The 17,935-nt window shown below is 41.1% G+C and overlaps 1 protein-coding gene across 1 annotated transcript in view; it reads left to right on the forward strand.

The window, feature by feature from the left end:
• ppp3r1a (protein phosphatase 3, regulatory subunit B, alpha a) overlaps nucleotides 1–17,935 on the forward strand; it is a 34,435-nt gene that overhangs the window by 531 nt on the left and 15,969 nt on the right. Inside the window, exon 2 of the mRNA XM_062996354.1 lies at nucleotides 4,736–4,892. Coding sequence (XP_062852424.1) covers nucleotides 4,736–4,892 — 157 coding nt within the window. The remainder of the gene's footprint in view (nucleotides 1–4,735; nucleotides 4,893–17,935) is intronic.

Consider the following 17,935-nt stretch of genomic DNA (forward strand, 5'->3'; position numbering starts at 1 on the left):
TAGTCCACCTTTGGAATTGGATCACTGATTGTGAGCACAGGCTCAATGTTCTATAAAAAGTCTGTTTCTGAATTCTGGTGTGAACATTTTTACCCACCTGAGCTTGAAGCCTGCAAGTTTAAGGCTATCATGCCAACAATGTCATTTCTGCTATAGATGATGGGAACCTGCCATGTCTGCACTACAATGTCCAGAACTCACTATAAGACTTTACCACATACTGGACTAAAATATGATGCACTCTAATCAAATTCCAAATGCTTTCCACTTGATATAACTTAGAAATCATTTTGTATTGATGGATTGTTCTAATTAATTTAAATTACCCTTCAGGTCCCTTTTGAGTCTGGTTCCTCTTAAGGTTTCCTCCTAGCAATTTTAAAGGAATTTTTTTCTTGCCACAATGTCCAGAACTCACTATTAGACTTTACCACATACTGGACTAAAATATGATGCACTCTAATCAAATTCCAAATGCTTTCCACTTGATATAACTTAGAAATAATTTTGTATTGCTGGATTGTTCTAATGAATTTAAATGACCCTTCAAGTCCCTTTTGAGTATGGTTCCTCTTAAGGTTTCCTCCTAGTACTTTTCAGAGTTTTTCCTTGCCATTGTTGCCCTTGACTTGCTCAACAGGGGAGTTTTGGTTTTTCAGTTCTGGATTCTGTAAAGTTGCTTTAATACAATGTCTATTGTATAAGCGCTATACAAATATAAAGCGCTTATAATATAAACCGTGCCGTTTCTTCTTTTTTTTAAAGTTTTTCATGACAATAAAAATCTATGGCAGTTGGGTGCCACAAATGTGCCACTTGTATTGTTTCACTCCAGTTTCCGGGGCGGCACGGTGGTTCGGTGGGTAGCACTGTCGCCTCACAACAAGAAGGTCCTGGGTTCGATCCCCAGGTGGGGCGGTCCGGGTCCTTTCTGTGTGGAGTTTGCATGTTCTCCCCGTGTCAGCGTGGGTTTCCTCTGGGTGCTCCGGTTTCCTCCCACAGTCCAAAGACATGCAAGTGAGGTGAATTGGAGACTCTAAATTGTCCAGCACTGTGTTCAATGTAACCTTGTGAACTGATGAACCTTATGTAATGAGTAACTACCGTTTCTGTCATGAGTGTAACCAAAGTGTAAAACATGACCTTAAAATCCTAATAAAACAAACAAAACAAACTACAGTTTCCAGCAATTCTGTTGAACCACTCAACCACTGGCAGTGTTTCTTACAGCACTTACACAGACTATTTCTCTACGCTTGGTCCCTTGTCAAGATGAATAACCAAATTTAGCCTTTAGGTACTTCAGTACAGTATGGCAGTGGCAGACATCCCAAGTTTCCCGGAAGTTCCGGGAGTCTCCCACATATGCATAGCGGCTCCCTGATGCCCGCAAGTCAGATAAAATCTCCCGGAATCTAGAACGAGCTGCCAAGAGCTCGCACACACACACACGCACGCAGGCGACACAGACTTTTTTCCCCGATCGCGTATTAAATCCGTTATCTGATATACAATCTTGCGCACTGTGTAGGGAACATAAATCAATTGTCTAATATACTGTCTAGTGCACTAAGTAGGGAACATAAATCCGTTATCTGATATACAATTGAGTGCACTATGTAGCTACCTTCGCGATCTAATCAAACCCCGCTCTGTACAACGCAACCTCCGAGCCACTAGGCTCGCTCGACTTGAGCCTCCACCCAGGACTAAAGGAAGACAAGCATCAAGGCTCTTCTCTGTTCTAGCACCCAAGTGGTGGAATGAACTTCCTCTGTCTGTCCGAACATCTGAGTCTCTTGCTGGCTTTAAAAAACAATTAAAAACCCACCTTTTTACTAAGCACTTAAACTGACTTGTAGTTATTTACTAAAATGTTTCTTCCATTTTTCCATTTCCAAAAAAAAAACACACTTTGGTTCTAACAGGTTTCAGCAGATTTGTGTTCTTCGACTGTTTACTAAAACTTGAGAAATGAAATGTTTACTATGGAAGCACTTCTGTAAGTCGCTCTGGATAAGAGCATCTGCTAAATGCAGAAAATGTAAATGTAATGTAGGGAACATAATTAATTATGTAATACACTATCTGGTGCACTATGTCATCATCTAGTTATACTTTCTAGTGCACTATGTAGTGAACATGAATGCGTTATCTAATACACTATCTAGTGCACTATGTAGGGAACATAAATCTGTGATCTGATATACAATCTAGTGCACTGTGTAGGGAACATAAACCAATTGTCTAATTCACTATCTAGTGCACTACGTAGGGAACATAAATTCATATCAACAATACTATCTAGTGCACTATGTACACAACATGCCCCTGTTTCATTGCAGGGTACCTTATAGTACAATACAGTACACCTCCAAATCCAGAACTATTTACACTGTACCTATTACACTAATCTCTGTTTCAAACTGCACTAGTTACTCATAAAACATGAGGAATTCCATGAATGTAATGCTATGGCAGCATTCTCCACCATATTCAATTTTTTCTATAATGTTTCTCATGACACTGGTTTTAGGACATCTTTTGCACTAGGGTTTTAAATAAGGCGCTTGTTTTGTATCATTCCATTGGTGGTTGTATGTTGCATTTGACCAATCAGAGGTTTACAATGTTTCTCGTTCCACCCAGAGCCGTAGAGAGAGAGAGTTGCGACACTCCTTGTTCTCGCCGCCACGCGGTCACGTGGTTCATGTAACCCTCCAATAGTTCCAAACAAACCCGGCGCTGTCATGTTCTCATATGGGACAGGCAGCAGTGAATGAAATATTAAACGCTAAATAATAAACATTTGTACAATTTCTGGGTATTTTTACCTGCCTTTACATTTACTGCATCTGCTTTAATATCAGTTTGGTATATGAAGTGGAAGATTGATGTTTATAAGGACTTGTTAATAGGTCGTTCTTGTTAACACACAGTACATTATATTAGCATACATTACATAATGCGATATCATTAAGTAGTAGAGACAATATACAAATTAGACAGTTTTTTGTTTTGTTTTTTGCATAAACTAATCTCCCTTCACTTTCCTGAGGATTCATAATAATAATCATTTTGGTTAAACGATAAGCCATGTGGCTGGATTCATAAGGTTTACCTGCACTGAATGAACAGATTGATAAACACACTACCGTACCAAAAACATTATAGTACAGGTACATGAAATAGCATTCATTCATCTTTTATTTTATGAGTTATTAATAATTGATTCCTACATGTAATACATTAATGAATTCATTATGAATATGCACAAGTTCATTTTGTCTAATGTAAGTGGTGGACAAGGTACACAAACCATGTAGTTAAGTTAAAGTAGAGATATCCAAGGTAACATATTACTCCAGTAAAAGTAGTAGTAAAAGTAAAAATACTCTTTACCTCCACTTGAGTAAAAGTACTAAAGTATTTACCTTCAAATGTACTTAAGTATGAAAGTGAAAGTAGCATGATTTATTATGGCTCAAATGTTTTATGATCATTTCTGTAACAAGACTCTTGATTAATCAACTCATTTTAGGTGAAAAGACTCTAGTGTCATTAATTTAGCTTAACTGACTGAGCTAAATTCAGTTATACCTATTAATTAAGATAAACATGTAACATTTAGTGCTGAGCAAATGCTAAACAATAACAGTATTAAGTATATTAATGACATTAAATTTTTTTAAACAAAGCAACATACAGCTAAAAATGTTTGATAAGTAGTGGAAATGAATGGGGCTCTATGGGATGTTTGGAACTATACAGAGCTCCACAACCCGGAAGCTGCTCAGAAAAAAATGTCCCGCCCCCTTTACAACAGTTCCCTATGGGAGTGTCGCCACTCTGTTCTCTCTACCGCTCTGGTTCCACCCATATGGCCCGCCCGGTATGCATGGTCCCTGGTCAAGTAGGGTAACCAAATTTAGTACGGGTATGAAGTACAGTATGAGTCACTTGACGAATGAAACAACCACGACCAATGTGGCTTTAAAAACGTACCATACCACAAGATATCGTGCAGTGGAAAAGCGCCATACATGTTGGAAAATATATTTAAAATAGCACATCTACATATGGTATTGCGCAGTAAAAAAAAGGGGGCTATAAATGTGGGCTCCTGATTTGCAGCATATGCAATAGAAAAGGGACATTTGGTGTAAGAAAGGATATACATAACCAAGTTCATAAAATTGGGCTTTACTAAATACAAACTGTCATTATAGTCTCCAGTAGATGGTGGTAAAGCATCAAAGAATAAAAAATAATTTGGCAAAAATCAGCACTGCGGTATAATATAAAGCTGTAGACGTAGCATATACATGTGTTATTTCTTATAGGTTTATTCCTTCTGCTAGTATAATCAAAGATTTACTGTGATCTTAGATGGTACCTTGAGGACAAATGTTCAATAAGATACAGTTTTATCGCTGTAAGCACATGATGGCTAAGAAACGACTAAATATCCTGTCATATTTGATGCGTTTATGCAAATATGGGCTTTCTCTTTTCACATGCGGAATTATAAATAGCTCTATTAACACTTGTTTAGTTCACTTCATGAAGTCTAACCTCCGTTATCTAACACCCTATGTAGTTAGCTTATGTAGTGTGTTAGGAGCTATTTAGGTTTCGGCCATAGAAATACCCGGATGCACTGTACTCTTCCCACCTCTCCTGTACTAGCGGCGGCTCTTGCTTTGCCATAATAACTCCTCCTTAATCGCTGCAGTAAAGCCGCAGAAACGAACAGCGAGTATTTGGACCTGTTGTTTGAAAGCAAAACGCATATTTGCTTAAAGAAAAGAAGCCTGTTTGACTTTATTTTTTGTAGTCATTTGTTGCTGCCAATTTTTGAAGCGGAATTTTGTCGACCGACTAGCAAAATGGTAAGAAATGTGCTATTTCTATGCTGCTCACTCTACTTAGTGTGACATTTATTTTCGCAAGCTAAAGCCATGAGCACAGAAATGTTTATTGAATTCTGTATATTGTAGTGCTAACGTATTGTAAACGTTGATTTTATAAACATAAAAACAAACCGCAATTGTAAAAACTTTATTTTCTGTGCTATTTGTACAGTAAATATACTGTAAAGTAGGCTCTTTCTCCACAAAACGCAGCTTACTGAATAAAAAAAAACACTTTTGGCTTATATTAGGAGGCTTTAGGTTGGACAGGTGTACTACGCAGGCAGGAAACCAACTACAGAACAGAACTGTTCGCAAGCAAATTTCACAACATAAAATCAGTCAAGCCACCTAAAACAAACAGTTACTCTAAAAATGGTAAACTACCCACATGCCTTTGCGACATGTAACTATTTACATATCGTTCCTTTGTGCACCAATCACAGCCCGGTGGGCGTGGCCCCAGTGCCCATCGACATTCTATTGCACCCTCCATTGTTTTAGGCAGCGCCCTTACTGCCGACCAAAGTGCCCCCAATGGGTCTGCAAAGCAGCTTGGTGGTCGGCGGCCAGTCCCCCAAGCCGAAATGATCAAGTTCTAGTGTCAAGTTCTGCTGGTGCATTGACAGCAACAGTTGAGTCGGTACATCTGGTTTTCTACGCACGGATCCAACTGGATGTGCCGCCCACCATCGAGCATGTTACATCAGGCAGCCCCTTGTACGTGGTGCTTGGACCTGTGTTCACTGGGGGGTTCTGGCAAGCTTCTTTTTTTTACGGCTATTGTGGCTTTCCATCAGCTGCTCCTTCGTGATGCCTTGTTCCAGAGAAATATCCATAAACATCTGCAAATCTTTGCCTTCCAGTTTGGCTGCTTACTCCCCCTATCAGCACTGGCAATCAGCTTAAATTGGTGGTGGTACATTGCCCAATCGCTGCTATCCATTGTACAGGGGTTGGACAAAATAACTGAAACACCTGGTTTTAGACCACAATAATTTATTAGTATGGTGTAGGGCCTCCTTTTGCGGCCAATACAGCGTCAATTCGTCTTGGAAATGACATATACAAGTCCTGCACAGTGGTCAGAGGGATTTTAAGCCATTCTTCTTGCAGGATAGTGGCCAGGTCACTACGTGATGCTGGTGGAGGAAAACGTTTCCTGACTCGCTTCTCCAAAACACCCCAAAGTGGCTCAATAATATTTAGATCTGGTGACTGTGCAGGCCATGGGAGATGTTCAACTTCACTTTCATGTTCATCAAACCAATCTTTCACCAGTCTTGCTGTGTGTATTGGTGCATTGTCATCCTGATACACGGCACCGCCATTGGATGCACATGGTCCTCCAGAATGGTTCGGTAGTCCTTGGCAGTGACGCGCCCATCTAGCACAAGTATTGGGCCAAGGGAATGCCATGATATGGCAGCCCAAACCATCACTGATCCACCCCCATGCTTCACTCTGGGCATGCAACAGTCTGGGTGGTACGCTTCTTTGGGGCTTCTCCACACCGTAACTCTCCCGGATGTGGGGAAAACAGTAAAGGTGGACTCATCAGAGAACAATACATGTTTCACATTGTCCACAGCCCAAGATTTGCGCTCCTTGCACCATTGAAACCGACGTTTGGCATTGGCACGAGTGACCAAAGGTTTGGCTATAGCAGCCCGGCCGTGTATATTGACCCTGTGGAGCTCCCGACGGACAGTTCTGGTGGAAACAGGAGAGTTGAGGTGCACATTTAATTCTGCCGTGATTTGGGCAGCCGTGGTTTTATGTTTTTTGGATACAATCCGGGTTAGCACCCGAACATCCCTTTCAGACAGCTTCCTCTTGCGTCCACAGTTAATCCTGTTGGATGTGGTTTGTCCTTCTTGGTGGTATGCTGACATTACCCTGGATACCGTGGCTCTTGATACATCACAAAGACTTGCTGTCTTGGTCACAGATGCGCCAGCAAGACGTGCACCAACAATTTGTCCTCTTTTGAACTCTGGTATGTCACCCATAATGTTGTGTGCATTGCAATATTTTGAGCAAAACTGTGCTCTTACCCTGCTAATTGAACCTTCACACTCTGCTCTTACTGGTGCAATGTGCAATTAATGAAGATTGGCCACCAGACCAGTCCAATTTAGCCATGAAACCTCCCACACTAAAATGACAGGTGTTTCAGTTATTTTGTCCAACCCCTGTACATCCACACTTGGGGAGGCTGCATCGGTCCCAGGCTTACAGTGGGAGCTGGTGCCTCGCTACTTGCTTTCTTTGGGAGAGCACACTCTCTCCCAGGAGAGCTAGTCTGTTCCTTTACAGCCACCATACTTTTATCATGCCGGCAGCTGATGTGTTGCATCTTCATCTGGTTCAGAGGATCCCACTTCTTACACCAATGTAGCATAGGCCTTTTTCTTCACAAAAACTAGACTTACTGCAAACAGCTCTTTTAGACAGACAGGTGTACTACGCAGGCAGGATACCAACTACAGAACAGAATCATTTGCAAACATACTTTACAACATGAAAAACAGTCAAGCCCCCTAAAACAAACAGCTATTCTGGAAAGTGTAGATTACCCACAAGTCTATGCAACACATAACTATTTATCTGCCCTCTGTGCACCAGTCTGGTAGGCATGGCTCCATTACTCACCGATGTCATGATGCATACAGTGTACAGTATGGGAGCTGAATCAGTGGATTATGTTGCATTTGAGTGTTTGATGAGAGAGTAATATCCTATTGATTCAAGCATTAATGCAAGATTTAGCATTTTACTGTGCAGAATGAAAGATTAGACAGTTTTCACCACTGTTTACATTTTTAGCATTTCATTTTGCAAGCAGGTGACCTGCACGAATGTAAGCATAAGCGAACACAATCATTGAGTTCAGGTGTTGCTAGTAAGGGTTTTGTGACAAAAGTTTGGTGTGGTTGAACTTAAGTGGCCTGTACTGAGCTCTTACCTCAACCCTATTGAACACATTTGGGATGAGCTGGAAAACATCAGTGCCCAACTTCATATATGCTCCTTTAAGTGAAGTGCTACAGATTCTCAAAGACACTTTTCAAAGCAGTGAAGGCTTTTAGATCTGCAAAAGGGAGGCCAACTCCATATATAAAGGCTGATATATTTAAATAAATAATTAACTGAATGGATTTTAGTATTGGTTACCTGGTTTTTTATTACAAATGCAATTTGCAGAGATATGTGGACAAAATATTTGTGGGTAAAAGTACTTTGTAAGTAAATACTATTTAAATAAGAGTAAAACCTAGTAACTTGACAAGGCCCTAACCGATTGCTAATGTAAACGAGCATCTTCAGAGTTCAAAGTTACTAAAGTAGGAAATAAACTGTACATGGACAAACTATTGGGAGCATAATACTTTACTGGCTTGTTTTTTGAGGCACAGCACAGAGATGATCGCATGTGTAGAGAAGCACACTTTTTCATTGACTATGGAATCCCCAAAGGGACAAAATGCACTTAAAATGTGAACACATACATCAAAAATTGTCAGCACACCACACCACAGAAAAGGATCGCCTAATATTGCATATTGTGCCTCATATTTCATACACTACATGAATGAAAAATGTTAAATTGCTAAACAAAAGCCTAAGATTAGAATTTCACAGCAAATTGCATATTACATGGGAAATTGCTCTTTTTTCTGATCTAGGACACGATTTTCACTGCCATGAATTTGGTAGGGCCTTACTTATGACTTTTTATGTAGGCACAAAAATACATAATGAAAGCCAGCATAGATTTTGATGTTTTCAGCTTTGATTTACTATTAATGACATCAGTGGTTAAGCCCATTCAAAATTATAAATTCATGCACAAATCTATGCATCTATAAGCATATGTAAAATGAACATCAGAAAGCTCAAAGCTTTCTTAAACGTTTTATATTGTAGATATGATTACAAGTTCTAACCATGTAATTCAGTTAGTTGAAAACGGTTAAAAAGCTGTTCATTAAAAAAAAGAAGGATCAAAGGTATAGGGACACCAAGATTAGTCCTCCTGCTGATCTTTATACACCTATCCTGTGTTAGTTCATATATTATATATATTATATCATACATTTTGGTGGCAAGAAAAAAATATCAGTAACATGTACAATCCCCATGTCCAGAAAAGTTGGGACGTTTAGTAAAATGCAGTAAAAAGAAGAATCAGTGAATTCAGGAGAATCTGTTCATTGTGTTCATACTACAGAAAAAGTGTCATATCTTTTGCTCATTTATCTGCTACAATTTGTGAAGTGGGTGGCATATCTACTAATTAGATTCATAATTGTAACGTCTGGCAGTACTAGTAAGAAGAGTAAATTCTGAAATTACTGAATAATAGTAAACTGTCGTAGTGAGCTTCAGCTGTTGAACTTTTGTAACACATTATAATTTAGTCTTATGATACAAAATCTACTTTTTATTCCATCACTGAGAACATAAAATGCAAGCAACAAGGGGCCACACATATTGCTAGAGTGTTCACAGTTCAGAGCATATTTTGTTTAGTCTAATTGACCCAGAATGAGAAATCCATTATTTATGAGCTGCAATGAGCTTTTCGCCTCGTAGCCTTCTCAGCTGATGCTCTAAACAGTTTGTTTAGGTAGAATAAGAATGCTTCTGAAAGGAGCCCACTAATGTTTTATTCATTTCTAATGCTGTTGTGTAATTATGAATAATTTATCAGTTGCATAATTTTGTTATGAACAACTGCATACACAATAGTGGTTATTAGCAAGGAACTATGTGTATTTTCTTGTTGATTTTACTACATGGATATCTTGTTTGTATTTTAGTTTGTTGATATGTCATCCAGGTTAAATTAATGATCATTTAATGATGTGTATCTCTAAAGTATCTATTATTTTCATTTTCACACACAAAATATTTCATTTCTTAAACACTATAAATCCCACAACTCTCTGCCTGGCATCTGCATTAATTGCGGTAACTATTCTATACAATTAATATGTTACAGTTAAAGTCAAACGTTTATATACACTTGTAGGGAACATGAATGAAATGGGATTTGTACATACAGCAAATTAGATTAATTATTGGTGGTACAGAAATTTCCATTATGTCATTTAACTTTGTGGCAATGCTATTTGTCAGACAATGACTTAATTGTTGAACATAATTAAACAGCTTTAGTTCTAGCACATTATTGTGTTTAGCATGAGGTAAAATAATTTCTGCTATAACTGTAAAAAGGCATACCTTTCAACTAGAGATGCATGAGTACCGATACCGAGTACCGGTTTTCTAGCACGTCAGATATCTGATCTGAGATGTGCGACTGGGAATGAGTGACATGTCGAACAGCCAATGAGAACGCAGGATATGGTGTGAGGGGAAACGCAGGAGAGGAGTGTAAACAGATGGGACAGGGGGATAATATAGTTTCTATCAGAAACGTTTTACAGTATTTCTGACCTGATCGTTCTCATAACATAACAACAAATTTAGGAAACGTTGGGGGAAGGTGGGGGGAGCGTTGAGGGGGAACGTTGAGGGAACGTTCGTGTGGAAACATTGGGGGAACGTTCGTGGGGAAACGTTGGGGGAACGTTCGTGGAGAAACGTTGGAAGGACGTTTAGGGGGAACATTGGGGGAACGTTCGTGGGAAAACGTTGAGGGAACGTTCGTGAAGGAACGTTGAGGGAACGTTCGTGAAGGAACGTTGAGGGAACGTTCGTGAGGAACGTTGAGGGAACGTTCGTGGGGGAACGTTGAGGGAACGTTTACGTGGATGGTTGGGAATGGTTGGGTGAATTGTTGAGGTAATGGTTGGGTGGATCGTTGAGAAAACGTTTGGGTTTTCAACAATTCACCCAACCATTCCCTCAACAATTCACCCAAACATTTTCTCAACAGTCCACCCAAACGTTTTCTCAACAATCCACTCAAACGTTTTCTCAACAATCCACCCAACCATTCCCTCAACAATCCACCCAACCATTCCCTCAACAATTCACCCAAACGTTTTCTCAACAGTCCACCCAACCATTCCCTCAACAATTCACCCAAACATTCCTCCCCCCAACATTGAGGGAACGTTGGGGGGTGGGGGGAGTGTTGAGAAAACCTTGAGGGGAAAGTTCGTGGGGGAACATTGAGGGAACGTTCGGGGGGAAACGTTGAGGGAACGTTCGGGGGGAAACGTTGGGGGAACGTTTGTGGGGGAACGTTGGGGGAACGTTCGTGGGGGAACATTGGGGAAACGTTCGGGGGAAATGTTGAGGGAACGTTCGTGGGGGAACATTGAGGGAACGTTCGGGGGGAAACGTTGAGGGAACGTTCGGGGGGAAACGTTGGAGGAACGTTAGTGTGGAAACGTTAGGGGAACGTTCGTGTGGAAACGTTGAGGGAACGTTCGGGGGAAATGTTGAGGGAACGTTCGTGGGGGAACATTGAGGGAACGTTCGGGGGAAACGTTGAGGGAACGTTCGGGGGGAAACGTTGGGGGAACGTTAGTGTGGAAACGTTAGGGGAACGTTCGTGTGGAAATGTTGAGGGAAAGATCGGGGGGGGGGAACGTTGGTAGGGATACGTCGGGGGAACGTTCGGGGAAAATGTTGAGGGAACGTTCGTGGGGGAACATTGAGGGAACGTTCGGGGGGGAACGTTGAGGGAACGTTCGGGGGAAACGTTGGGGGAACGTTCGTGTGGAAACGTTAGGGGAACGTTCGTGTGGAAACGTTGAGGGAACGTTCGTGGGGAACGTTTGTGGGGGAACGTTCGGGGGAAATGTTGAGGGAACGTTCGTGAAGGAACATTGAGGGAACGTTTGTGGGGGACGTTGGAGGACTGTTCGTGGGGGAATGTTGAGGGAACGTTCGGGGGGAACGTTCGTGAAGGAGCGTTGAGGGAACATTCGTGGGGAAACATTGGGGGAACGTTCGTGGTGGAACGTTGAGGGAACGTCTGTGGGAAAACGTTCGGGGAACGTCGGGGGGAACGTTTGGGGGGGAACGTTGAGGGAACGTTTGGGTAGATTGTTGGGAATGGTTGGGTGAATTGTTGAGGTAATGGTTGGGTGGATCGTTGATAAAACGTTTGGGTTTTCAACAATTCACCCAACCAATCCCTTAATAATCCACCCAAACGTTTTCTCAACAATTCACCCAAACGTTCCCTCAACAATTCACCCAAACATTCCCTCAACTATTCACCCAAACCTTTTCTCAACAATCCACTCAAACGTTCCCAACAATCTACCTAAAAATTCCCTTAACAATCTACCTAAAAATTCCCTTAACAATCCACCCAAACGTTCCCTCAACAATTCACCCAAACGTTTTCTCAACAATTCACCCAAACGTTTTCTCAACAATCCACCCAAACGTTTTCTCAACAATCCACCCAACCATTCCCTTAACAATCCACCCAACCATTCCCTTAACAATCCACCCAACCATTCCCTCAACAATCCACCCAAACGTTTTCTCAACAATACACCCAAACGTTTTCTCAACAATTCACCCAAACGTTTTCTCAACAATACACCCAAACGTTTTCTCAACAATTCACCCAAACGTTTTCTTAACAATTCACCCAAACGTTTTCTCAACAATTCACCCAAACGTTTTCTCAAAAATTCACCCAAACGTTTTCTCAACAATCCACCCAAACGTTTTCTCAACAATCCACCCAACCATTCCCTTAACAATCCACCCAACCATTCCCTCAACAATCCACCCAAACGTTTTCTCAACAATCCACCCAAACGTTTTCTCAACAATCCACCCAACCATTCCCTCAACAATCCACCCAAACGTTTTCTCAACAATCCACCCAAACGTTTTCTCAACAATCCACCCAAACGTTTTCTCAACACTTCACCCAAACGTTTTCTCAACAATTCACCCAAACGTTCCCTCAACAACCCACCCAACCATTCCCTCAACAATTCACCCAAACATTCCCAACAATGTACCCAAAAATTCCCTCAACAATTTATCTAACCAATGATCTAATTAACAATAACCAACCCAGCAATCACATCAATGCTGATCAACCAATAACACTACTAGAAATAGACAACCAACCAGTCATGTCACTCAAAACCTTTTAAAATGGGCAGTGATAGCTCAGTGGTTAAGGTACTGGACTAGTAAACAGAAGGTTGCCGGTTCAAGCCCCGCCACCACCAAGTTGCCACTGTTGGGTCCCTGAGCAAGGCCCTTAACCCTCAATTGCTCATTGTGTTAAGCTCATTGTGTAAGTCGCTTTGGATAAAAGCGTCTGCTAAAAGCTGAAAATGAAATGAAATGAAAATAATTACTGCATTAATAATGTAATAATTGCATCACAACCAACCAATCACATCACTTAACAACACCTATTCAACTAATCAGATCAATCTGATATCACTCAACAATAATCCACCATCACATCCCTAAAAATGTTAAACTAATCACTGTACCCAGCAATATCTCCTTTCCAGTAACACTAAATCACCTTACACATCCTATCACATCACATTAACAGCTATTACAAATATAAACAATTTGTTCTAACATCAGGATCGAGTTCTTCAAGCTCATCCTCTAATCTCCTTAGTTCTTCCTCACTGAGTTTCTGCAGAAGCTCATCCTCATCCACGTCCCGATACTTTTCCATCTCCTTACGGAAAGACATGATGAACAAGAGGTGGTGGAGGCAGGAACAGAAAAAAACAAGAGAGAAAGAAAAGAATGCCCCCCCAAAACCATTCATGCACAAATCTATGCATCTATAAGCATATGTAAAATGAACATCAGAAAGCTCAAAGCTTTCTTAAACGTTTTATATTGTAGATATGATTACAAGTTCTAACCATGTAATTCAGTTAGTTGAAAACGGTTAAAAAGCTGTTCATTAAAAAAAAGAAGGATCAAAGGTATAGGGACACCAAGATTAGTCCTCCTGCTGATCTTTATACACCTATCCTGTGTTAGTTCATATATTATATATATTATATCATACATTTTGGTGGCAAGAAAAAAATATCAGTAACATGTACAATCCCCATGTCCAGAAAAGTTGGGACGTTTAGTAAAATGCAGTAAAAAGAAGAATCAGTGAATTCAGGAGAATCTGTTCATTGTGTTCATACTACAGAAAAAGTGTCATATCTTTTGCTCATTTATCTGCTACAATTTGTGAAGTGGGTGGCATATCTACTAATTAGATTCATAATTGTAACGTCTGGCAGTACTAGTAAGAAGAGTAAATTCTGAAATTACTGAATAATAGTAAACTGTCGTAGTGAGCTTCAGCTGTTGAACTTTTGTAACACATTATAATTTAGTCTTATGATACAAAATCTACTTTTTATTCCATCACTGAGAACATAAAATGCAAGCAACAAGGGGCCACACATATTGCTAGAGTGTTCACAGTTCAGAGCATATTTTGTTTAGTCTAATTGACCCAGAATGAGAAATCCATTATTTATGAGCTGCAATGAGCTTTTCGCCTCGTAGCCTTCTCAGCTGATGCTCTAAACAGTTTGTTTAGGTAGAATAAGAATGCTTCTGAAAGGAGCCCACTAATGTTTTATTCATTTCTAATGCTGTTGTGTAATTATGAATAATTTATCAGTTGCATAATTTTGTTATGAACAACTGCATACACAATAGTGGTTATTAGCAAGGAACTATGTGTATTTTCTTGTTGATTTTACTACATGGATATCTTGTTTGTATTTTAGTTTGTTGATATGTCATCCAGGTTAAATTAATGATCATTTAATGATGTGTATCTCTAAAGTATCTATTATTTTCATTTTCACACACAAAATATTTCATTTCTTAAACACTATAAATCCCACAACTCTCTGCCTGGCATCTGCATTAATTGCGGTAACTATTCTATACAATTAATATGTTACAGTTAAAGTCAAACGTTTATATACACTTGTAGGGAACATGAATGAAATGGGATTTGTACATACAGCAAATTAGATTAATTATTGGTGGTACAGAAATTTCCATTATGTCATTTAACTTTGTGGCAATGCTATTTGTCAGACAATGACTTAATTGTTGAACATAATTAAACAGCTTTAGTTCTAGCACATTATTGTGTTTAGCATGAGGTAAAATAATTTCTGCTATAACTGTAAAAAGGCATACCTTTCAACTAGAGATGCATGAGTACCGATACCGAGTACCGGTTTTCTAGCACGTCAGATATCTGATCTGAGATGTGCGACTGGGAATGAGTGACATGTCGAACAGCCAATGAGAACGCAGGATATGGTGTGAGGGGAAACGCAGGAGAGGAGTGTAAACAGATGGGACAGGGGGATAATATAGTTTCTATCAGAAACGTTTTACAGTATTTCTGACCTGATCGTTCTCATAACATAACAACAAATTTAGGAAACGTTGGGGGAAGGTGGGGGGAGCGTTGAGGGGGAACGTTGAGGGAACGTTCGTGTGGAAACATTGGGGGAACGTTCGTGGGGAAACGTTGGGGGAACGTTCGTGGAGAAACGTTGGAAGGACGTTTAGGGGGAACATTGGGGGAACGTTCGTGGGAAAACGTTGAGGGAACGTTCGTGAAGGAACGTTGAGGGAACGTTCGTGAAGAACGTTGAGGGAACGTTCGTGGGGGAACGTTGAGGGAACGTTTAGGTGGATGGTTGGGAATGGTTGGGTGAATTGTTGAGGTAATGGTTGGGTGGATCGTTGAGAAAACGTTTGGGTTTTCAACAATTCACCCAACCATTCCCTCAACAATTCACCCAAACATTTTCTCAACAGTCCACCCAAACGTTTTCTCAACAATCCACTCAAACGTTTTCTCAACAATCCACCCAACCATTCCCTCAACAATCCACCCAACCATTCCCTCAACAATTCACCCAAACGTTTTCTCAACAGTCCACCCAACCATTCCCTCAACAATTCACCCAAACATTCCTCCCCCCAACATTGAGGGAACGTTGGGGGGTGGGGGGAGTGTTGAGAAAACCTTGAGGGGAAAGTTCGTGGGGGAACATTGAGGGAACGTTCGGGGGGAAACGTTGAGGGAACGTTCGGGGGGAAACGTTGGAGGAACGTTAGTGTGGAAACGTTAGGGGAACGTTCGTGTGGAAACGTTGAGGGAACGTTCGGGGGAAATGTTGAGGGAACGTTCGTGGGGGAACATTGAGGGAACGTTCGGGGGAAACGTTGAGGGAACGTTCGGGGGGAAACGTTGGGGGAACGTTAGTGTGGAAACGTTAGGGGAACGTTCGTGTGGAAATGTTGAGGGAAAGATCGGGGGGGGGGAACGTTGGTAGGGAAACGTCGGGGGAACGTTCGGGGAAAATGTTGAGGGAACGTTCGTGGGGGAACATTGAGGGAACGTTCGGGGGGGAACGTTGAGGGAACGTTCGGGGGAAACGTTGGGGGAACGTTCGTGTGGAAACGTTAGGGGAACGTTCGTGTGGAAACGTTGAGGGAACGTTCGTGGGGAACGTTTGTGGGGGAACGTTCGGGGGAAATGTTGAGGGAACGTTCGTGAAGGAACATTGAGGGAACGTTTGTGGGGGACGTTGGAGGACTGTTCGTGGGGGAATGTTGAGGGAACGTTCGGGGGGAACGTTCGTGAAGGAGCGTTGAGGGAACATTCGTGGGGAAACATTGGGGGAACGTTCGTGGTGGAACGTTGAGGGAACGTCTGTGGGAAAACGTTCGGGGAACGTCGGGGGGAACGTTTGGGGGGGAACGTTGAGGGAACGTTTGGGTAGATTGTTGGGAATGGTTGGGTGAATTGTTGAGGTAATGGTTGGGTGGATCGTTGATAAAACGTTTGGGTTTTCAACAATTCACCCAACCAATCCCTTAATAATCCACCCAAACGTTTTCTCAACAATTCACCCAAACGTTCCCTCAACAATTCACCCAAACATTCCCTCAACTATTCACCCAAACCTTTTCTCAACAATCCACTCAAACGTTCCCAACAATCTACCTAAAAATTCCCTTAACAATCTACCTAAAAATTCCCTTAACAATCCACCCAAACGTTCCCTCAACAATTCACCCAAACGTTTTCTCAACAATTCACCCAAACGTTTTCTCAACAATCCACCCAAACGTTTTCTCAACAATCCACCCAACCATTCCCTTAACAATCCACCCAACCATTCCCTTAACAATCCACCCAACCATTCCCTCAACAATCCACCCAAACGTTTTCTCAACAATACACCCAAACGTTTTCTCAACAATTCACCCAAACGTTTTCTCAACAATACACCCAAACGTTTTCTCAACAATTCACCCAAACGTTTTCTTAACAATTCACCCAAACGTTTTCTCAACAATTCACCCAAACGTTTTCTCAAAAATTCACCCAAACGTTTTCTCAACAATCCACCCAACCATTCCCTTAACAATCCACCCAACCATTCCCTCAACAATCCACCCAAACGTTTTCTCAACAATCCACCCAAACGTTTTCTCAACAATCCACCCAACCATTCCCTCAACAATCCACCCAAACGTTTTCTCAACAATCCACCCAAACGTTTTCTCAACAATCCACCCAACCATTCCCTCAACAATTCACCCAAACATTCCCAACAATGTACCCAAAAATTCCCTCAACAATTTATCTAACCAATGATCTAATTAACAATAACCAACCCAGCAATCACATCAATGCTGATCAACCAATAACACTACTAGAAATAGACAACCAACCAGTCATGTCACTCAAAACCTTTTAAAATGGGCAGTGATAGCTCAGTGGTTAAGGTACTGGACTAGTAAACAGAAGGTTGCCGGTTCAAGCCCCGCCACCACCAAGTTGCCACTGTTGGGTCCCTGAGCAAGGCCCTTAACCCTCAATTGCTCATTGTGTTAAGCTCATTGTGTAAGTCGCTTTGGATAAAAGCGTCTGCTAAAAGCTGAAAATGAAATGAAATGAAAATAATTACTGCATTAATAATTTAATAATTGCATCACAACCAACCAATCACATCACTTAACAACACCTATTCAACTAATCA

This window comes from Trichomycterus rosablanca, chromosome 5 (assembly GCF_030014385.1).
Source record: "Trichomycterus rosablanca isolate fTriRos1 chromosome 5, fTriRos1.hap1, whole genome shotgun sequence".
Lineage (NCBI taxonomy): Eukaryota > Metazoa > Chordata > Actinopteri > Siluriformes > Trichomycteridae > Trichomycterus > Trichomycterus rosablanca.